The following is a 23,389-nucleotide window of genomic DNA, read 5'->3' on the forward strand; positions in this document are numbered from 1 at the left end:
TCTTCTTTATTTCTTTGCTGCTGTTAGTGATACAGGAGTGATGTCATTTCCTTTAATCATCCTCCCACCTTCCGGCCAGCTTCCTCTTTCTGTTGGCAGCCGTTAAACAGCGCTGAGGTTAACTCTTTGGATTACTTTCTGCCAATCTGGTGCAATTTTGCTGTGTTATTTTAGTTTGCCAATGTTACCTTGCTTGGTCTTGGTCATTACACTGTATTTATAGGGGAGGGGTGACTGACTAATTTTGTTGTTTTTTTTTGTGTGTCACAGTGTTGTAAAATTCTGTGAAATTTCTCACATTATTATTACCTCAGTGGGGTTTCTGGCGCTGATATACTTGTGATCCTGTGAAGTCCCTGTTTTCTCCATCCTTTCGGTACCGGCTACTGAAAATGTGCTTCAACTGCATGCTCTGACCATCACGGGCGTTGAGCATGCGGTCACTGCAGTTTCACTTCCTGCCGGACTGGGACTCCCACATCTGCAAACGCGTCTGCTCGTGTGCTGTCGGGGGAGCCCATAATGGCTGGGCCGTGGCTGAATATTGGTTCAGTTCGCCGGTGTAGTGTGATGGCCCGTCAGAGAGTTTCAGCGCTCCGGGACTGAACTGACACTCCTCCACACGCACAAAGGTGTGAGGCCGACTGTGCCGTCAGCCCCCGGCCATGAGGCTTTGCTGCCATTAGCCTTGAACTTGAGCCTGCAGATACAGGCAGTGAAGCCATGAGCGAAAAGCGGATTTCGGGGGGATTTTCAGGAGTTGGCTGTTCAGTTGGGGCAGTCGGTGTGGCTTCTGCTGCAGGCTGGCCCCAGTCTATGTGCAGGAAAGGTCCTTGCAGCCCAAAGCCATTGTGTCTGTGGTTTTAGACTGACATTTCACTGCTGTTGAACAGGGAACTGGGCTCATTCGGGAGGCTTTGCAAAGACAGCAGTCATGTTCCTCTACACATCATCCGTGGAGGTGTGGCTCTGTCCAGCTGCTCTACATTTAGGAGCTTTTAATTAACTCATCACAGGTCTGTACTGTTGAGGACTGTGGGGTTTCACTCCATAGGTGTAGGTAGAGGCTGTGATACTTTGTGGGCAAGTTTTAGATTGTGTGTTTGTTTCTGTGTTTGTGGGATATGTATGTATTACATTGTGAGGTCCTTATGTCCTCATAATGTGATAAAATCCTGTTTTGACGTTATGGACACCACTTTTTCAGTCCGTACAACGGGAAACTCAATTTTATAAAAATCTGTAATTGCAATCAAGAAACTAAACATGCCAAAAGTCTTATATTTTGTTTGGTTATATATGGTTATGGTTAGGGCTGGGTAGTGGTTAAGGTTGTCATAGTTGGGATTAGAGTTTTTCCCCATAGAAATGAATGAATGGTCCCCACAAAGATATGAATACAAACGTGTGTGTGTTTGTGTGTGGGGGGGACACTAGTGGCCATGTACCTGTGCTATCTCTCAGCTGGATGGCAAAATGTCCCCTCCCTTGGCTGGCTAGTCTTGGTACATGGCGATCCTCCAGAGTTTGGATCATGCCGATGTGAGCTGTGGAGCTGGCAACCTGGGGTGCCCCGGTCAGGCCTCAGACCCCTGTGGGGCCCCTTGGGGCTGTTTGCAGGCCTGTTTCACCATCTTTGTGAGGTTTAAAGGCTCACTGCTACTCTGGCATGAAGGCCTTCACGATCAGTTTACATTCCTCAGATTAGAGCTGCTGGTCAGCTGTGAACCAGATTGAACCAGTAGGGTGTTTATGGTCTAAATGGGACATGACGCATGGAAGTGTGTATAATGTAAAGAGCGTAGTGTATGTTAACTGCAAAAACCTATATTATTGCACTTGCTGGTGATCTGTCCACAGTCACGGGAGATATGTGGGTGGAAAGCTCAGATCTCTGCTTCCAAGATGTGCTCTGCCATGAATTTGGCTCTGGGAGACCTGTTGGTGGCCGCTGGTTCTTATTGGATTTATGGCTATAGTTTAAACAACAAGGGAACAAGGGTGGGATAAGCCTAGCTTGGTACTGAGTTTGCACAATGGGAGTGCTATGACATCATGTTCTCACTGTCTAATGGGGATCCCAGCAAGTGTGCACATGCGTTTAGAAACACACGCATTTCCTGCGGCACGTTATACCTGTGTTTCCCAATCCGGTCCTTGGGGACCCACAGTTGGTCCATGTTTTTGCTCCTTTCAAGCTCCCTGCTGGACAGTCCATGACTGTCTGTGGGTCACCAAGGACCAGATTGAGAAATACTGGGCTAAACAATGGCCTCACCTCCTCTCACCATAGCTGCTCATCGGTTAAAATTGCAGGAAACTGCTGCTGAACGTATATGAAAGTAATTCTCCGTTGTGTTTTTCATTTTGGTTGGATGTATTTTGCATCAACCAATGCAGCCAGGAGACATTGCACATAATCCACGGCTGCCCTCGCCTGTAAATTGAGGTCTCTCGAATAGAAAACATGCGAATGGAATGACCTTCATAGTTTAACGCCGAACATCAGAGTAAAACACATTAAAGGCCTCAAAGAGCCGCTCGTGTCCCATCACTCGCTTGAGATTTAAAGCTTCATACATCTGCTTGCTCACACTTGTTGCCTTTCCCTTGAAGATTATAAATTGCCTTAGCTACCAGCAACGGTAGATTTCCAGACCTTGGGTTTTAGTGGAGATGCTTTGCATAGCGATTCCAGGTTTTGTCTGTGTTTTGATAGCGGGCTGCCAGTGTTTTTGTCAGGATTCATGTGGATGTGTGCCGTTTTCCCCGTGGGGGAACGCCGTCCCCAGCATTATGAGGCCTGTAGAGCTGCTGAGCTGAAGTATTTTTAGAAAACTGGACTCCACCCTCGGTTGTCTGCCTCCCTCCATACTCACTGAGCTGTCTTTGCTCACTTTCTATCCCAAGAAACCTCCAGCTCCTGCTTGGATGTGCCTGGTCCACACCAGAGCCTGGCCCCTCCCTCCAGGGAGTGTGGCCCCAACTGTTTCTGACCCCTGCCTCCCCCCCCCCCCCTCATTTATGCTTAGGGGTGATGAGAAAGAGAATAATGAAAGAATGGGGTGAAGCATCTCTTGGACTAACCAGCCTGTGTATGTATCACTGGGTGTGTGTATGCCTGCTCGAGTAAACATCAGCACATGTCTGCGCGCGAGATTTGAAGCCTTGGCCCCGCTTCGGTGCCCTGTGAGATGGCTGCCGGCAGGAGTTTGCTGGGAGGGGAGTTATAATTACAGAAGCAGAGATCTGGGTGTGTCAGGAGAGGACCTCGAACCCCCCTCCCCCCCCCCCCCCCCCACGGGTGGGACAAACGGAATATAGCGAGTGGTAGACAGCCTCTTGAGCCTCTAGCTCATGTGTAATTATGTGGCTCTCCCTGGGGTCCGCGCTCCCACATAAAGCTCGTTTTAGCGCAGATGAGATGTGGATCCGCCCAAAACAGGGAGGTTAACTCCTCAGCTGTACCCAAGTGGAGGAAGTGATTTTGGCCTTTCTCTGCTTCTGTTCAGCTTTCCACTATGATTTCCTTTTTCCTTGATTGACCAAATAGTTACAAGGATAAACGTAAGTCTGTCAGTGACTTGCCTCTGGACTCAAGACCTATGTAGGTTTGTAGGAAGTTGTCTGTGAACTAATGCACTCAATTCAGGTCTTGCTTTTCTTAATTTTACTATTTGACCCTTAGCTGGATAGGTGGTTCAGTAAGAGATGATGCATGATAGGTTCAGGAAGGACTATGGTTATTTTTCAGATAAGAGGTGGGTATCTCTCCGGTAGTGTTTACTCTCTTCATTTAGACAGTAGGTGACTAAGTATTAATTCAGCATGACCTCCAAGTCCTGTCATAGACCACCCAAGTGTCTCTGCACACTGATGTTGCTATATCCAGCATGAAAATCGTGCAGCAGGTTTCTGGACAGCAGCTGTGTCCGACATGATTTTGGTATCTGGTCAAGGAGGTGAGGACATTCGTGACTGTGCAGGATGTTGTGGCGAGTTCTGATGATTACTGTGGAACTTGTGTTCCTTTTCTGTCTGACCAGTTTGTTTTCCAGTTGAGTTCCTGATTCACCTCCTTCATCCATGGGTCAGGATGTCCATTTGAAGCGGATAAGAACTTCTCCTAAACTTTTATACAAGCCATTAGTTTTTTCTTTTTCAAAAGCTATGCTGAAATGAAATGCCTGAGTGTAGCCCTATATTAGACAAGTTTCAGTTGTCTGTTCTTTGTTTTGGAAGTATTTTACAGAGAATATACTGCAACACCTTGATATTCTTAACAACTTGCTGAAATGTACATGTGGATCATAAGTTTCTGTTTGACCCCGTAAGGCGGGCAGGCTGCCCTGGCAGAAGGCCGGAACCTTAAATGTGCCACGGCCTAGGCATTTTGTGCGTGTTGTTGCTCTGTAATTACCCCCAGCCTTTTGTCCTAATTACAGTATGACTTGGCATCACAGGCACTTATATCTGTAAACGCTGCCACTGTAGTTTCCCTGCCCTAATGACTAGGTTTGGCCAGCCGGCCGAAGGGACCGGCTCCCCGCACTGTTTAGGTCATGCTTTGTGGCCTGTGCATGAGCAGTGCCATAATATGCCCTGGGTCACGTGTGACCTTCAGCTGTAGCTGTGTCCCGGTCCCTGTGTGACCCTGCTCTGAAAGGACACTGAATAAATCAGAGTTTTATAAATAGTATGCAATATAACAGGGTTTTTACTAACATTTGGGTCTTTGGCTCTGTTTGCTGTTGTGTTAAGTGACTCCTCCAGTGTGGCTGGGGGTTTCTGGAAGCGGCATCCATTGCTGTGACTGGTGGAGACCCTTGTGTTCCTACAGGAGTTTTATTGGTCACCGTAGTGATGAAAGGATGCTGGCCAGCTATGGCTCGCTCAGCGTCTGGCTGTTTGTTGGTGTAACGGTTCAGTGGTGCTGCTTTTGGGTAGGTATTCGGAGCAGGAAAGGAAGGTCTCAGCCCTGAGCAGCTTCACTGCTTACATCCTGCCAGTCAGCTCTGTGTGCGCGGCAGGGGTGGGGGCCGCTCTGGGCCAAAGCAAAGGCGTGAAGATGCCTTCTCACTCCCCATATCCCTCACAGTCATCAGTGGTGCGCCCCTGGGTACTGTCCCCTAGTGTGACTGCTCCACCTTTGGCCCTCATGGTAGCAGGGTCAGGCTGTGGCGCAGAGCCCATCAGTGCTCTTTAATCAGCCCCATAACGTGCCATGCCTGTCTGTCGCTGACTGGAATTATTGATTCCTAGGGAACAACACAGGAACAAAAGGAAGGACGATTTAAAGAGGGCCCACTTAAGCCTCTGATTGATTTATTTATTTCTATTTCCGAATGACATGTTTGTTTACTCTTGCTCAGGAAGATTTGCAGCTGAAGGTGACAGTAGGAACGTCCGAGTATCTGTTTCCTCAAAGGGAGTTTCTGGGTCTCTGCTCGCCGGCACCGGCAAGGCCACCATGTGGGAGGGTCAGGACTGGCGATAAAGGAGAGGCCTCTTCGATTGCATCCATATTTGGTATCTTTGTAGCGTCTCCCAAACAAGTAGCTGAGCATTCAGTGATGTTATCTCCTGACTTTGGAAAGCTCTGTGGGGTTTCTGTGTGCGTGATCTACAGAAGGCAGGATTTTATGATGTTTACCGTAGTGTCAGGATGGAGGAAGCCATACAGTTCAGTCCTGTAGTTATCAAACCCACTCCTTTTCATTGAAACTTATGACTCTGTGGAAAGAGGTTTGTGATCTTTATTGGCTGAAATTGATAATGGAGAAGCATAAATCGTGTTTTTTTATAGTTCAAAAGGATGTTAATGCCCTTTAATTTGTGTGTAGTACTTGTGGTTTGTCCTGCTACCTGTTCTGCAATAGAGGAAAGTTCTTTATGTCTCCTGCCTACTTCTGCTATCTGCTGCAACCAACCGTGTTGCACCACCCAGTTGATCGCAAAGTTCTTGTGCAGTTTGCAGCAGTTTCCTGTTGACAAAGCAGGAAGACGGAGATTGGTTTGTAGGGGGGGGTGGGGAGGCTGGGCTTTCGGTCGCTCTGAGGCCAGAACTTCTCATGCGAAGATGCATTTGGAGCTTTCTGTGAAGTTAGGGTTTGATAGGCCCAGCTGTTATATTTTAGGTTGTGATTGCTGTGCCCGTGAAAGTAGGCTGCACCCCAGAAGTGACTCTGAAAGGAGATGAAACCTCCACCTTTGAAACTTAGGCCATGTAACTGGAAAGGTACTAATGAGTGGTAGCAGGTTGTAATGTTGTGTCCTTGTGCTTTTTGGGGCTCATGCATTTTCTCAGCTATATGAAAATGGTGACATTGTGTTACCAAAAGGAAGTAATCTGATCATGCTACATACCGATAAGGATAAACACTTTGTTAGCATGGGTCAAGCTGAAGGTTGCTGAGATCCTGTTCACCTACATGTGCCGGCCAGTCAGATGCAGCTGTGAGAACATCCTGTTCTGTGATTTGATCACACAAAGGGAAACCCTGGAGCCACACTGAACCGGATTGGTTAACGAAACCTAACTCATGGTTTCTTTTGGCTTTGAGCTGGGGAAAGCAGGGTCATTGTCATCTGGAGAACGGTCTCCAGGAGGAAGTTAATTTTAACACACACGGTTGTGTTACATGTGTGCAGTCATTGCTGAGTGCGTGCTGTCTGAGAGGATTCTGTGTCTCCAAGCATTTTGATGCTGTGTTTATCATTCTTTGGTGTGTGATGTTTTGGTAAAGAGGTGGTCTCTCTGCCTTATCCCCTCACTCATTTGTGTGTTGCTTATTGTAATATCTGAGCTGAACCTCGGGAAACTGGCAAGTTTTCTTCAGGTTAAGAGTTTTGGAGGTTTGAAGGCACAGTAGCTCTGTCACGCCCAAGACTAAACCAATGAATAAAAGAGTTTGGGAGATTCCTGGGTGTGTGTTTCTGTGAGTAGTTAGGTACTGTAGGTAAGTAAGGGGGGCGTGTGCTGATTACAGCGCTTTGCCGCACCCACCACACGACAGACCACCTCAGGGTTGAGAACCTGAGTGCAGTGGGTGATACTTCTGATTCCACTAAACTAGTCTGAATAGACCAGTGTGACTTTTCTCCAGTGGCTGGAGTGCTAATCCTGCCACCAACCCCCACGTTTTTCCTCTCTGAGTTGGAGGACCTCGTAACATCATACCCAGGACGAAGTGATTGCGGGTTAAAGGCCTTGCTCAATGGCCCAAGTTCATTCCTGGAATTCGCAGGATTTGAACGAAGCAACCTTCCGATAGCTGGCACAGATCCCTAACCTCAGAGCCACCACTCATCCATGAGCAGTTAGCAGAGATGTTCAGGTTCAGATCCAGAACAAGATTTTGTTTCCACCAACCAGTTGAGTACTCTGTGACTATGAATCTTTGTGCTTGACTGGTTGACTGAAATAAATATAAGTCTGGATTTGTACTTTCTGATCCTGAACTTTCCACCTCTGTTTGGCAGCTTGAGAAGATGGGTGACATCATAGTCATATTGTGCTTTGTGGGAATTCTAATGCCTAAGCAGGCTGTTGTCTGAGTGACCAGCGATGGGTGTCAGGTTATAGCTTACAACTCAGATTCCCATGTATCTTCTCAAAGCCAGAATAACTTTGCTGGCAATTACATCCATTGCCTGGGGGTTGGGGGATTCCCTCTGATGTGCTGGCTGTGCAATGAAGTGAGAACTTAGAGCTTCAAGCTCCAGCTTCCATCTGGACAATATATGTGATTGCTCTAGTTGCTAGGTGAATCCAGTTTGTGGTGGGTGTGGTGTCCGCGCCCTTGTATGGATGGAAGTGAGCGAGTTCATCATGAGTTCAGTGCTATCGGAGGGTTGAACACAGGGGACGGCTGTGATGAGCATTTTCTCTCTGAGATGCTGGAGATGATAGAGCTCCCATGCCTTGAAATCAAAACGATTTTGTGCACATCCTGTCATTTCCTGTTGTTAATCAGGTGACGAAGCAAACAGCCCTTTCGATAACAGCCATTTTGCAGCAATATTAGCTAGTGGTTAAATGCATAAAAAAAATCACATGCAATTATGACCCTGCCTGGTACCGTAGCCTCCAGGGTAGGTGACCCTGAATAGGACAAGCGTTTACAGAAAATGGATGGATGGATGCATTTATGAGTTTCTGAGAACATCATTTCAACTTGAGTTGAATGGGATTAAAACTGTACCTCTAATTTTATTAATGTACAGATTCCATCATACTCTGGAAAACCTTGAAGTGCTGCATGTACAAATAGCCTAACTTTGCGTCGTTGAAACCACCCACCACACCTATGTCTCTCTTCATTTCCTGTGTTTTTTCTCTTTTTTTCTTACTAACTGCAAAGGGTTGCTATAGTGACATGAAATGTGCGTGAACTTCCTGTCTGTGTCTATGGCCATCTTGGTCTTTTTCAGGACTGATAAAGATTTTTCAAATGGCTTCCTGAAGACTTATATACATGTTTTTCTCTGTGTTCTGCGGAGTATCCATATTCTGTTTTTCTTTAAATTCAATTTTCTGAATTTAAATAATACATTTCATACATTGACAGTGAATATAAATCAGGGTTTCCCAATCTGGTTGTCAGGGACCCCCAGACAGTCCATGGTTTTGCAAGAACATGGACTGATGAGGGTTCCTGAAGATTGGGAAACACCACTATAAATGATCTATTATGAGCCTTCAGTTTCCCGGAGCTGCGTGATTTTCTGGTTGCTGTACCTGTAGCTTTAATTGCTTCTCTGTAGAAAAGTGTGTGTCAGTCTGAATTTTTGGCAGCTGCTGTCCTGCATATTTTCGAAAGAACATTTTAATTGTCACCGAAATGACAGTTGAAAAGTTAGGTGAAGTCAGTCACGTTCTGAATAATTAATTCATGAAAGCTACAGAAAAACTGTGACTGTTGTTTGACTTCTGTGTCTGAGGTTAGAGAGGGCTCCGTAGCTTTGGGGTGGGGTAGGGGTGACCTTACCTTTCTAGTTGGGGGGGGGGGGGCATATTTACAGTGATTTTGGTACAGAGCAGGTGTCTGTTCTCAGCATCTGGCTGAACGGCATTTCCACACCCACTGAAAGCCATTTATGTGGTGACTGGGCATCGACATCCTCCATCAATTTGTTTTTGTGGGCTAAGTGCTGTTTTCTTTCATGTCTGTCTCATCTGTTAATTCAGACTTTGTACAGTAAAAAAAATTATAATTTCCTTAAGCATGGTTATCCTCATTTTCAATGATGACTGAATCTGTGTGATAAACCTAAAGGAGACTGAATAACTGAGCCCCTGCTGGTATCAGACACCCCCCCCCCCCCCCGTGGCATTTAGCCTGTCTGTGCCATCCAGGTGTGTGGGAGAGGCCGAGCTGCTGAGGACGGGAGGTCTACGTTGTCCCCTAAGTTTTGTTGGGTCGTGCTTATGAACACAGCCATCTTAGCAATCCGCTAACGATCAAAGCATACTGAACAGTGGCATTGCATTGTGGGTAAAATCCATTCTGTCAGTGACCGTAAAACATTTTTGGCTCTTCCAAAGATGTTTGTTCTCACAGACAGTGTTTCGTACTGTGGTGGTCCCCCGTGCAGTTTTATAGTGGGTGTTAAAGTCTAAGTTTTGGGAATTATTACCTTTTGTAATCTGATAGAACAGCAGCCTGAGGCTTGTAAATACCTCGTTGAACTGACAGTGTAATGTTTAAATTGCTAGCCTTTGCTGTTAATAAATGGTTAACAAATTCAGATCTGTTTTCCACCACGTTTCATGTTAGTTTCTGCTCAGAAACAGTGATCATCTGCCCACCGTCAAAGGATAACCACTGCTTTAGCTGTCTCCTTTAAGGCGGGCAGGAGAGAACTGCTTCCACAGCTGGTTTCCTTTCCACAGCTGGTATTTCGTGGGCCAGTCAGGCTCCATGCACAGGGGTACAAATGCTCCCTGTGGGAGCGTCCATCTGAAGGCCTGTGTGTCCGGCCCGGACCGGAGCGGGGGGGCACTGGTTTGTATGAGAGCCTCAGTGCAGGAAAACCATGTGGTTTGTGAAGATCCGCCACCCTGCCATTCCATTATGACTGAGGATGACGAAGGATGAGGGAGATCTCAATACTGTAACTCTTGGTCCTGGGCGCTTGAAGCTTTCCTGCGCCTTGTTTTGGATGCTCCCACAGCTTTAAGCCCTGTGCTGCATGGAAAATGGAATGATTATGCATTATGACAATGCTCGTTTTATATACAGTGCTCACAGAAAGCCTTGGGACACTTGCTTAAGTCTGTAAAATGCTTCATAACAAAAGTCCTTTGACAAGCAATGTTTAACATATCTGCACAGACAGTTTCTTTTTATTAAGTGTCATTTTTTTACTGCTTCCTTTAGTACTGTTCTTGCCGTTTTGCTATTAATCACTGGCTTCCACAGAGGTACTAAACACAAATGTTTGATGTTTTATATTACTGCAAATGTGTTAATTAAAAATGCCCAATGAGACTGCTTGTGAATGATTTTTTTTTAAATCTGAACAGCTCCTTTAGAACTATAATTTGGATTTCAATTTAATGCTACTTAAAATTAATGCTTTACTTAAAAATACTGGTTGTTTGGGATGGAATATGTATATATATTTCTGCAAAAACCTAAATGATTTTTGTTATAAAACCAATAAGTTTGCGATATTTTTACTGAATTGAGCAAGTGTCCCCAGACTTTCTGTGAGCTCTGTACGTGAATTTGGAGCTGTTAGCATCCACCTTTTAACCTGATGCAGTATTTTTAACAAATACATGGACGATTGTTCTCTGTCCTGTTATCAGCGTGAGTCTTCTAGCGTGATCAAACTCGGACTCCTGTGTCAGTATTACACAGCTCTGTACACGCTGTGCTGCATACAACAAACAGTAGGTACTGTGGTTCGTGCACTACAGTCATGGGGGTCAGATGCATTTTGTGTTCCATCAGATGCTTTGAAGGTCTCATTATACCTGGACTTCCAGATGTATGAAGTTTGTTAGGACTGTCCCTTCTGATCTGTTGCAACAGGCACAGCTAATAACATGAATGGTACATGGTGGATCCGGAAGGTGTTAGACTCCAGCAAAGCGCTTTGCTGTCGCATGGCTGTGGTTACATGCGAGCTGTTTCTGTGCATCCTGTTGTATTTGAAGATAATTGTGCCCCCATAACATTTGGGTGATCATGAGGTATAATGTTAACATCTGATGCAAAAGGAGCTTGGAAATAATGGAATGAGCGTTTCTGCTGCATTCAGAAGTTATAGCTTCAGGAGCTCAGCAATTTCCTGCTGAAGCACATCTTTTCTGAGGAAAGTCTGGCACATGCAAAGCTCTGGATTTCCCTGTTTCTCACAACCCAGTGCCCTGGGAATCATCTTCAACTAGCGCAGTGTTTCCCAATCTGGTCCACGTTTTTGTCCCCTCTCTGCTATCTGGGAACTGGGAGGGAGTAAAAACCTGGACCGACTGTGGGTTCCCAAGGACCGGATTAGCAAACAGCTGCTGGTGAGCTTCTGTTTTGATTTTAAGGTTATTTTAGTAACCGGCTAATGTGGTTTGTGATGACGTGTGGAACAGGTCACTTGATTTCCCTGAAGTTTGAAAACTGAAGTACCATGGGCAGTGAAGTGGGCAGTTTGAGCTTCGTCAGCATCGCAGGCTGTGCGGGGTGCCATGCTGAGGAAGTCTGATCCCCCCCGGAGGATAAATAGTGAACCTGCGGAGGTGCTGATAGGGTACGGAAAGGCCGCGCTTGTGTGTGTCGGCCTGGAACACAGAGCAGAGCCGCAGTCTGGCTTGTTTTCATGTCTTGCCCAGAGGTGCCCTTCGCTTCAAAGGCTGCAGCTTCAGAATGTGCTTTCATGCCGCATCTGAATCAGCTCAGCCTTGGCGTGGCGGGCGGGCGGGCGGCATGGCCTTCTTTGGCATCACGCTTGTCCCGTGTCTCGTTTCAAGGTGTCGCGCTGGGAGTCGGCCGCTCGCGGTGACCATGCTGGCTTCACGTCTGTCTTTGATGAATGGCCTTTCGCTCTGGATTAATTACCTCCCTGTGACGGATCGGGGGACTTTAGAGCATGCCGCCCCCTCAGGAAGTCAGTCACGCTCTGCTGTGGGGGTCCTATATACCCAGAAGTCATTTAGGCTGACACAACTAGCATTCCACCAGGTGGTTGTGGGTTCATATCTGCTTAATGGCATCTCACACTCTGTTGATTCAGAATGAGATCTATGGAGGCCAGCACTGTGAACTGGGCAGACCTGCTGTTCCATTTGTGCTCTGCACAGAACTGGGGGCTAAATTGTTTTAAGGCTGCTGGTTTAGTGAAGTGTTTCTGCCCATCAAGCCATGTGTATATGTCTGTAAACACATGCACGTGTGTAGGTATCATGTGCCCTGATGGTCTGAGATCCATCCCTGGAGCCCCCTGCCTTGTGCCCTTTGATAGTCTGCGGTTATGGAAGATGTTACCTTCGTAAAAATAGATGGCTTTCTCAGCATGTAGATTTCAATTCTTTCCGATTAAGCTTGTTTTGAAATGAGATATTCCAGACAAAAATGCAAGGAATCTGGAAGGCATCCACCTGGTATCGCATTAATTAGACTTGTTTTAGATTAATTTTCCATTGTTGGTGACTGGGTGCCTCCTAGATCAAATAGAGATGAGTTACAGCTGGTTTTATGCTGTGATGTAGCACAGAGGCATCAGGCTTCCCCCTCAATGCATCGTGAAGCTCCATGTGAGAAGCTCCCAAGCACTGAGCAGCTGTGGAGGCTGGTGCAGCCCTGCGGGAGAACAAGCCCCTTCTGTTCCATTTGTTATGACTGAGAAGCCGCCTGCGCACTCTGACAGAGCCGGGATGAATAGGTCGGGCCCGGAGAATGGGGGTGTGCGTGTGCGTGTGTGTGTGCGTGTGTGTGTGTGCGTGCGTGCATGTGTGTGTGGGGTTGGGGTTTGAACTGGGGGGGAACCAGAGGTTGTTCAGTGGTTAAGTTCTATTTTCAGAAGGCGAACCAAGCAATAACCACTTCCACAGCTGGGACTGCTGGAATCTCTGAGGCTCTGTAGTTGTCGGCCTGCTTGCGAAGCGAAGCCTTAATCTGACATCATTCCGGTCTCATTCTGTGGAACTGCCATGTGGCTGTATAACCCGGTGGTGCTGCTTGATCTTTTCAGGTGGTTTTGCTGTTGGATTTATGGGATGAGACACAGAGTAACACCACATATGTGTTTATTCTGGCTCCTATCGGGTGCTTAGTGTGGTCTGCACTCCCTGTCCTGTCCTTCACGGCTGGATGTCCTGAGCACCGTATCACCGCCGGGTGACAGCAACAGCTACTTAATACATATTCCCCTTCCGCACGCTCTGCTCCATGGCTCCTCATTAGAGGAGCACGTTTTCCCCTAATGATGCTAAGAGGTCCGCAGGGTGTTAGCGGGGACAGTAATTGGGATTCCCTTCCACATGTGCAGGGCCATATTTACAGAGCTGTTCAGGGTCACCTGCTGTTTTCCCCTGCTGCTATTCACACCGGTCTAATGATGGTTCCTGTCGACGTCAGCTGGGATTTAGACGCTTTCTGTGTCTGCTCCGCTGTGAAGGAAGTGGAGGTTCAAATTGAAACACTCATGAGGAACTAATCAGTGGAACGCTTGTCCGGCTGAGTCAGATGCCTTTTCCACCCCCCCCCCCCCATACATCCTTTCAGGAAGCAAATCCCAGGCTCTGTTCTCCTCGATTGTGAAGACGGCATTTTACGCTGCGGAAATGCGAGAGCCTAGCTGCAGGTGAATGCTCCATCCCTCTTCCTGCCGTGAAGACGGACACGGAGCAAACAGGCTTCTCCAAACAGAAATAGTCTGACACTCAGAGCTTCTGGCTGCTCCTGAGTGCAAAGTTGTTCATTTTCATTCCTCTTGACTGTTTAGTCTTGCGTGTTCTGGGTGCTTTATAAGAGACCCACAGTTCCCAGTGCTACCAGAATACACTGACCTACCACTGCTGTGTTATACATCATACACCCCATCTACAGTGTGCTGTAGTTACCTTTTTACCTCATTACCTCCACACCTGACTCCATGGTGATCTTAAAAAAAAAATAAAAAATCCAGCAACAATTACGCACTTGTTCAGAATATGCTTACTGCCACTGGCTTTTTTTTTAAAGACCAATCAGTGCTGAGAACAGGTGCAGACATGTCCTGGGTGATGGCAATGTTCGCGGTGATGAATCATGGTGGTTTTGGAACGAGACAGTGGCAGATTCTCTGCTTATTTACGCAGACAGGATTGCTGGGTTTCAGACAGCCTGAGAGACATGCTGTTATGGAAGAGCGGTAGCGAGGTGGGGGGGGGGGATTCTGTCTGTCGGGGCAGGGTTCGACCTGCTCCTTTCCCACCCTGTCAACCTGGGCTTTGGTCAGAGAATGAGGGGCTTGTCTAGATAACAGAGGTAAGCGCATAAGGTAGAGGCTGAGAAAGAAAGACTTGATTCCTTTCAGTATATCAGGACGTCCCCCAGTACACCCCTCCTCTCATCAGCCCATGGTACTGTCCATGCACTCAACCAGAAATGTGCTGGTTGAGTTGGGCTTAGTGTAGCTTGGTGTTGAAGGATCCATTTATGGGCAGTGATGGTCCTGCAGGGATGCAGAATGGCTCATGTTCTCTTTCCTGGGCTAACCGGGGTAGGAAGACTGCCAGGTCATGCACTGCAGTGGGTGCCACCATCAACCGTGCTTTTGGCTGAAAATACAAAAACAATGTGAACTGATTAACTTAAAAGGGCAGATGCTAGTTCATGTGGAACGCAGCCCTTCAGACGGGAATTATCAGGACTGTGTCACCTGCCAGATATGGGCTTCGCTCTGGAGGGGTTTCGGTTAATGAATGATGTCTTCTGGCAGATAATGGAAAACCTGCTACTGAGAAAGCATGGAGTGGATGGGCCCTGTGGACAGCCGTGTGCAGACAGATGGCCACAACTGTCCAGGCTGGGGTTACACGGTTGACCAGCCAATGTAGCCCTTGCTGCCGGTTTGAACACCAGGAATCAACCGAAACGTTGTAGTTTCAATTCTTAGAGTGGGTTATTCATTTAGATTAACCTTCGTCTGTCTCCTTCTACAGCTCTGCTTATTTGGCCGGAGTGGCCTACATGCTCCTTGTTCTGTGTATCCATGCTCGCTTTTGGCGTCTGCATTTTAAACTCCCCCCCATAGCAAGTATGCGCAGATCCGCTCACAGCCCTTCAAGGAAGTGGCCTCACTGCTCCCTGTCTATCTCTCTTTGTTCTGATGCCCCGGCGTCAGGCTTGTTCTACTGAACTGTTTCACAACCCTGTCAGGTTTGGTAATTCTGTCAGAAGCTCTGTGTGTGCTCTCAATACGGGAGGTGATAGTGGTAACTAACTACTAGTTTAAAGCAGTTGTGGTTAAGGATCCCACACTGTAGGTGATGCCGGGGGCAGGTTCGGGGGCAGGTTCGGGGGCACCAGAGCAGCTGAAAGGGGTGCCAGCTTCCCTCTGCCGTGACGGTTGAGGTGTGGCCGAGCGATAGAGGAGCTTCTCATTTCTAAAGTGTGTGAACCTGCCTGGTGCCTCAGTTACTCCCAGCTGCCTCTCCTCCCTGAGCACAAAGCAGAAACCAGCAGCACCCCGAGGAGACTGATCCGCCTCTGCTTTTCAACGTCTGAAACCGCCTCTCTTCCTAGTGGCTGTGGTGACACGGCTTCTCCTGGCCGTCCCTGCCTCTGCCCCAGGCCTTCTTAATCACCCTCAGTCAGCATTAAACTATCATTTTCCCGTTTGCTGAATGCATTGTGATTTACCTTTCTGCCCATTAGTGTTTGCGGGGTCGCCGGCCTGCATGGTTCCACCGGCCAACATTTAGTGTTGTTTCCATTGGGATGTTGCCAGTAGTTCTCCATTTCTGCCCCCAGTCTGAGCCCCACCATCTTAAATCATGAACCTTCTCTGGAAGCTCTTAGCAGCTGAAGACATCTGCCGCTGTGACTTTGAGTGTCATATGTCAAGTCTTCAGCTCTGGCCTGTGTCCTCTACTGGGGCTTCAGAAGCATCCAGGATCTGTTACCCTGCTGTCCTTCGGCTGTTCATTTGACTGTTACCCAGCAAGAGTAATGAGTGTCTGCCTCTGAGGACTGCCTGTGCTCATACTCAAACTCCATTCCTAACCAGTCCGTGTGCTGTGGGCAATGGGTCATTTTCCATTCCAGTCCATGGCATTTGTGGAATTTACTTGAGCCACTTGTTCTCCTTGGGTCTCCAGTTGCTGTTTCTGAACAGCTGTGGAGTGGGAAGGAACGTGAGACTGATTCTCTACGCCAGTGGTTCTCAAAATTTTTCGGGCCAAATACTATTTAGGGTCAAGCCAAATCATCCAAAATAATTACTGTAACCTGTATCACAGTAACAAATTACTTCAGTCCTCTTGAGGACCACCAGGGGGGTGCTCTCAGTACCACAGTTTTTGTGAAGGAATTGGTATAATCTGCTAGATTTTTGTCTGCCTCTGTGTGTCTGCTTATCTGGACCAGGATGATGTTGTCTTCTCTGTGCCTCCACCTCCTTGAGAGATGGATCTTCCACTCTTTCTCGACCCTGCAGAGTCCTTAATGTCTGCTCTCCTGTCGTATTGCAGGACGTGAAGCTCTGACTTTGTGTTGTGTTGTCACGATAGACAAAACGTGTCATTTAGTAGACCTTCGGAGTGCTCAAAGTGCAGCTCCTCTCTGGAATCTGTGTTTTGGGAAGTCTCGCTTGGTTCAGCCCCATTGTGTTTGTCTTTCACAGCTGACTGAGCATGGTCTCCTTTGAGGGCACAAACACACAACAGAGGGCATTTCACAGAACCTGATATTCAAGGGCCAGAACAGACTCTCTTGCTCTCACACTTACTTTTAGAAAGGGCTGTACCTTGAATTAGCCCCTGGTTTCTCTCACCTGGGGTGCAGCGCTGTAACACCTGTGCTGTTTGCTCAGGTGGGATCAGCAGCTCATGTGGGGTTTGCACTCAGTCCACAGCTCAGAGAGGTTCTTCTTTTATTTACCTTAGAGATCTGAGCTAACCACTTGGAGCTGTTTGCTGTGGAAACACACACAAGCACGAATGCACACATAGCCTCCGGTTCCCTGATAAATCATTTCCCCATCGCTTCTAATGTGACCTGAGATGTATCCCGGAGGATGCTGGGAGAATATTACCACATTAAACACAGGTCATCACGCATCCTGGTCTGGGAACCACCCCAGTGGGTCCCTGCGGCCTACATTTCTCCAGTCCGTCCAGATCCCCCCTTATCCTGATTCTCTCCACATTTCCATTGGCAAATTAAATAATACATTCAGTTACTGCACATGGACAGGAGACAGAACAGCTATTTCATCCGCTTAAATACTGAGCTATCAGTTAGCTAATGCATGAGGAAGTATCTGACAAGGCTTTGAGCCAGATGTAGTAGCATGCCAGATGGTTCCCAGAGCTGTAGTAACACTATAGTAGTGTATCTAACTCAGAGGGAGCACTGCATAGTCTCTTCCCAGGGCTCCATATCCATGTGTGTCTACTTGCTGTCCCGCCCTTGACCCTCACATTCTGCTGACCAACTGCCCCCCACCCCCACAATCTGTGAATTAATTAAGCTGATCAATCAAAAAATTCAGGCTGAGTGAGATGAATATTTCAGTACCAAGCAGTGAAGGTCAGACGGTGGAGATGAAACCAGAAATGAGCTGTGAATGTGGGCGTGAATGATCATGAGCGAGCGCCTGCTGGAGACACAAACTCTGTGTTTGTGTGTGTGTGTGTGTGTGTGTGTGTGTATGCATGCGTATGTGTGTGTTTGTGTGTGTGTGTGTGTGTGTGTGTATGCGTGCGTATGTGTGTGTTTGTGTGTGTGTGTGTGTGTGTGTGTGTGTGTGTGTGTGTGTGTGTGTGTGTGTGTACAGGTAGTGGGCAAAATAACAGACACACATGAAAAATTACTTTTAAATAACTAAATCACAAATGAAGGTGAGTCATTCTTGGTTGAATGTCAATTAGCTGCATGTGTTGGCCGTAAAAGTGGTTTGCTGATGAGTTTTCAAAGCAACATGAGGCGACTGACAGTGTTTTGAATTATTTAATGCTCCAAGAAGAACAGTGTCCACAATCATGAGCGCACACGCCAAACGTGGAAAACCTGCATTGCCGAACAGGAGCAGTGATCGAAGTCTAATTTCGCTGACCAGCTTAGAGGGACACTTAACAGGAAAAGCTGCTCAAAAACTACAAGATCTGAATCAGCACTTCTGTGTACCCAGTCTCAACAAAAACTGTATATTGTTTGCAGTTTACAGCAGAGCAGACACCCTGGAACCATTTGCATCCAAGGCCACATTTTTAAGATGCGTAACTTGGTGTAAGGAGCACTTGACCTGAGAACCGGAATAAGTCATATGGTCTGATGAGGCATGTTTTACTCCTTTTCCTTCACATGGGTTTGCAAAATGCCAAAGGAAGTCTTCAATCCGCAATGCCTGTTCCTAGCTGTTAAAGCATTTCTGGGAGTCATTAGGTCTGATGAAGGCTCTCCTTGCAAAGAAGATCAAGCCATTTTTATAGGACCTGGTGCCTCCTATAGTGCATAAAATATTCCCTCATGATGTTCCCAAATTTCAGGATAATGGCCCCATACATACTGCTAGATGAATACCAGAGCACCTTTATGAACAACAGGATGCAGGCAGATGGCTCTCCAGGGCTCTCCAGGTTATGCTCACAGAAATGAATGGACAATTCCCACAAAGATTGTGTGTGTGTGTGTGCGTGTGTGTGGCCCCTTGTAGCTTTGGTCCCTTGGTTGTTATGAGGTTAATGACACAGGAATCATCTGCTGACTGGGTCATTTCAGTATAAATGTCACAGCTAATGTGGAACATCATATTCTTCTTGGGAAAAATAGCAAACTGTCTAAATTAACCCTTTAATTTTGTTCATATGATGGTGTTGTGGTGGTGAGCTCCCTGGGTTCGATGGATGGGGTGTGGGGGGGGATATTCTCTGTCAGGAAGCTCTAAGCGATTGCGGATTGGAGATGGATGTAGGTGTAATGGGGTGAAGAAAGTGGCACCATGTCAGTGCAGCAAACCCCCCAGGAGGGTTTCAGATATGCGGCTTCACAGCCTCACGATTCTGCTCGTCAGTCTCGGAGCCTATTTTTGCCAACTCTGTTTTCCTTCTCCCTGCAGGTGCTGGCGAGTCGGGAAAGAGCACCATCGTGAAGCAGATGAAGTAAGTGGTGTCATATTTCCATTTAAAACCACGGCGACATGGGGAGGCGTTAACGATACGGGTCGGCCTCACACGGGCTCTCCGGGGAGTCTCCCCTATCCCGACGGCCCCCAGTGCTTCTCCGGCTGCTCTTGTTTTTGTGTGGACCGGTCTGTGTCTGCCTGGGTCGCACTTGCTCGTCCTGGGGTGTCCCAGATGGGCCCGTTAGGCAGCTGTAGCTGTACAGGGAGGAGCAGAGTGTGCTGGAGCCTCACACATGGGTCCTCATAGCAGGAAAGACTGTGGATGTTCTCTCAGCAGTACTGAAAGCATCCTGTTGAGTCTGCAGGAGAAGATACATGCACTGGAGGGTTCTTTGTGCCCTAGACCCCCATTTACTCCTCCTGATTGGCTCACTTGTCCTCTGTGCACTACTTTCTTCTGGGTTGACTGGGTTTACCTCTGCTTGGAGCTGTCAATTTGTTAAAAGCAGTTTGGCTCTTAATAGTGTTGGAAGCCATCATACACCTGACCCCAATTCCCTTCCCTACACACACTTGGATCTCAAAGGCTTCATTGTCTGTCCACATAACTCTGGTTAAGCCTGGCTTTTCCAAATGCCCCTTTGATTAGTGGGCACAGAGTGCACTTCAGCCACCGGCCATTAAGGCTGCCTCAAAGGCGCTGCTGGCTCACAACGAAGCAGATCAATGAGCCCCATTGTCTAGGAGGAATCATCTGCAGGTGTTTACACAGACATTCATTCACCTCGTGTTTGCTGTGAATTCACAGTGGCCACAGGCCGCTATTACTGACAGCCAGTGCCGTCGCTTTCCAAGCTGTCTTATTAATGCTAACGAACGTAGAATACTCTTCCACCATTTGCTTTTTGTCGTTTCTTTTCCTTCTGTAGTTCCCAGCACCTTGGACAATTTCCGTTGCCTCTGGGAGGCTCTCGGTGCATTCTGTCAGTTTCGAGTGTTAGTCCTTTAAGTCCCCTCTCGCCCCCTCTCTCTCTCTCCCTCTCGTGTTGCTCTGAGGTTTGATTAAAAGCATTGTGTTACACACCTCACAACCTCACAAGCTCTCTGGTCATTTTATTTATAGCCTGTGGGCTTGTTTCGAAGTGACCCTGGATCCCTAAAAGTTCTCCTCTCATTGTCTTTGGGAGTCCTTTTCTCAAACTGTTGTTTCGGTCTCCGGTTTGTCTGTCACACACGCACATCCCCGGGGCTCGGTTTGGCTTGGTTTGGGTATTTAATCTCACCCCGACTTGACGCCAGTACAGTGGATTGTGAATGATGCCATTGGTGGCATGAGCCCTTTAAGAGCTTCTCTGGGACAAAACTGTTATTTTTAAACTGGACAGAGGTAATGCGATGACATGTCAGCCTCCCGTGTGTGCGAACATGGCTAGCTTGGTGATGCATCCACAAACAGATACAGTCCTGGGAAACACATTTACGCCAGCCGTGCTTTTACTCTGAGACGTGGCAGGATGGAGAGACTGAAATAGGGTGATGCAGTGGCAGCATCCCTTCATGTGGACTGCAAGGCTTAATGGACTTTCTGTGTGTTCCCAGGATCATCCATGAAGCTGGCTACTCAGAAGACGAGTGCAGACAGTACAGAGCTGTAGTTTACAGCAACACCATCCAGTCCATCATGGCCATCATCAAAGCCATGGCCAATCTGAAGATTGATTATGAGGACCCAGGCCGGGCGGTATGTTCAGAACGAGGTCGCACGCTGTGCACACACACACACACACACACACACACACACACACACACGCACACACACACACACACGTTTGTATTTATCTTTGTGTGAATTCTCCATTAATTTCTATGGGAAAAACCTTAATCCCAACAACGACAACCTTAACCCCTACCCAGCACTCACCTTAACCCTAAGTAACCAAACAAAATACAAGATTTTTATCATTTTTACAGTCACAGATTTTTTCTCTCCATCCTCAACTCTACAGGAAAAATACAGTCTGATGCAACTCACCTGAAAACAGCTTTGGCTCCTGGGGCAGCATTCATGGTTTCTCATTTCTTTTTACATGAAACAGTGTCCTGTATTCATTTCTGTGATGCATAGAAGCCTTTCCCTTTACCCTTCCAGGCTGGGGTATTACAAACAATCAGTTATTACAAATCAGTCATCATGGATGCATAATAAAGATCACGTTCAAAAGTTGTCCAGGGTCATTGAGATGTTGGGCATGAGGTTAATGCTTCATCCTGAGTCATGGCACTATGATGGGATGGTCTGTCTTGGTGAGAGGTGGATTCTCTCTGCTGATTCAGACTCTTCTGCGTTGGTGAAGCTGTTGAGATGAGAACTGTCTTTAGGTACATTTCCCAACAGCACCTTTTAGCAGCTTAGATAGTTGGAACCATTCAGTTGTATGGTTTCAGCTGTGTAAGTTCCTAATGTTGTTAGCAAATTTGCTTTTGGGTGACACCCCGTATTGAGATGGGGAGGGTCTCCAGCATGATGCAGCAGAGCAGACTGAAATGTGTGGACACCACCCTCCTCTGAGGGTCTGCCTGCAGGGTGAACGTGGAGGCAGGAAGCCGAGCTGTTGGATATGTTAAGGCTAAGCCCATCTGGTGAAGAACAAGATTAGATTAAAATATCATTAATGCGGCACAAAATTGGATGGAAATGAGGCCACTTTCAGGATCATTGTTGGATGCACTTTAACCACTTTAAGACACTATCTGTCGTTTTGGATAGGTAGCCATACTGGGCTGGTATATTTGTCTCTCTCTTTCTCTACATCTCTCATTCTCTCCTTCATTCTCTCTCTTTCTTAGTAGAGTAACACATCCTAGCGGTTTGAGGTTCATGAATGCAGAAACTGCTCTCTCGCTTGTGGTTTCCTTGCCTGGCCTTCATTCACATGTGTAAATCACAGAATGCTTTTGGGGGAAATGCATCTTGTGACAAAATATCTAATATTGTGTAATATTATTATTATTATTATTATTATTATTATTATTATCCTATCATCTGATTAATCTATCTGCTGCTTATTCAGTTATGCTGGCTCATTTATTTGCTTCGAGTTGTTAGTCTTGCATAATTACTGCTCCTGTCCTGCCGCTTTTCTTTGGAACCTCCACAGCTTCTTGAAGATCGACTCCAGGCCTGCTGGTGGCCCCTAGTTCCATCCCCCAGAGAGTTCTACATGTAATGTCCTTTACAGATTAATTAATGAAATTAACAGGCTCCAGCCCGACACTTTGCTGTCTGAGACAGCCCTAAACCTTCAGACTGATATCTACTGTCTACTTTGGGGTGCCGGTCCATGTCAAAGTGCTTCATTGATTTTCTCAAGTGATCTTTAACTCAAGGGCCTGCTGATCACCCCACTTATATAAGCCCCAGACCCTGTGGCCCTCAGACTCATCCATGTTTCCCAGCATGCACTCAACTCTTTGGCTTCCTCTGCCACAGTGACGTCTGCAGGACCTTTAATCGGTGACTGATATACTAACAAGAGCGTTTGCTTGTGCAGAGCATCGTTTCTTTCTTGGTCTCCTGGTTCCCTTTTCGTGCTTCCAGCCATCAATCAGGGCCGGATGGATACTGGTGTTTTGCTGTAGGCGTTCCATCCCCATGAGAAGACAAAGCCTGCAGACTGGTAACGTCTCCAATGGCCCTCCTGTTAATTGAGCTGGCGCTTATCAGGCCCCGGAGGTATCAGTGGGCCTGCATCCTGGTTATGGGCAGACTGCTGGGTTCTGGACAGCCGCAGTGCCAGTGGGGTGGAGTTTAAAGCACAGCAGGACATGGAGCTGCCAAACCTGGACCATAGTGGTGGTCTCCGATAACTCCCCTTCTCCAGGCAGTCTCGTGGTGCCCAAGGTGCATGCATCGTCATCCCTGCGTGACACACTGAGCTGGGTGCTTCTGTTCCCGCAGGACGATGCCCAGCAGCTCTTCGCCCTGGCTGCCACGGCTGAGGAGCAGGGTGTGCTTCCAGAAGAACTGGCCAAAGTGGTGCATCGGCTGTGGGCTGACGGCGGAGTTCAGGGCTGCTTCACGCGGGCACGGGAGTATCAGCTCAACGACTCTGCTGCCTAG

The 23,389-nt window shown here is 47.4% G+C and overlaps 1 protein-coding gene across 1 annotated transcript in view; it reads left to right on the plus strand.

Moving 5' to 3' along the window:
- The window catches only part of gnai2a (guanine nucleotide binding protein (G protein), alpha inhibiting activity polypeptide 2a), a 36,605-nt gene that overhangs the window by 7,925 nt on the left and 5,291 nt on the right, over positions 1-23,389 (plus strand). Inside the window, exons 3-5 of the mRNA XM_023804072.2 lie at positions 19,264-19,306; positions 20,869-21,010; positions 23,228-23,388. Coding sequence (XP_023659840.1) covers positions 19,264-19,306; positions 20,869-21,010; positions 23,228-23,388 — 346 coding nt within the window. The remainder of the gene's footprint in view (positions 1-19,263; positions 19,307-20,868; positions 21,011-23,227; position 23,389) is intronic.

The sequence above is a fragment of the Paramormyrops kingsleyae genome, chromosome 8, assembly GCF_048594095.1.
Source record: "Paramormyrops kingsleyae isolate MSU_618 chromosome 8, PKINGS_0.4, whole genome shotgun sequence".
In the NCBI taxonomy this organism is placed as follows: Eukaryota; Metazoa; Chordata; class Actinopteri; order Osteoglossiformes; family Mormyridae; genus Paramormyrops; species Paramormyrops kingsleyae.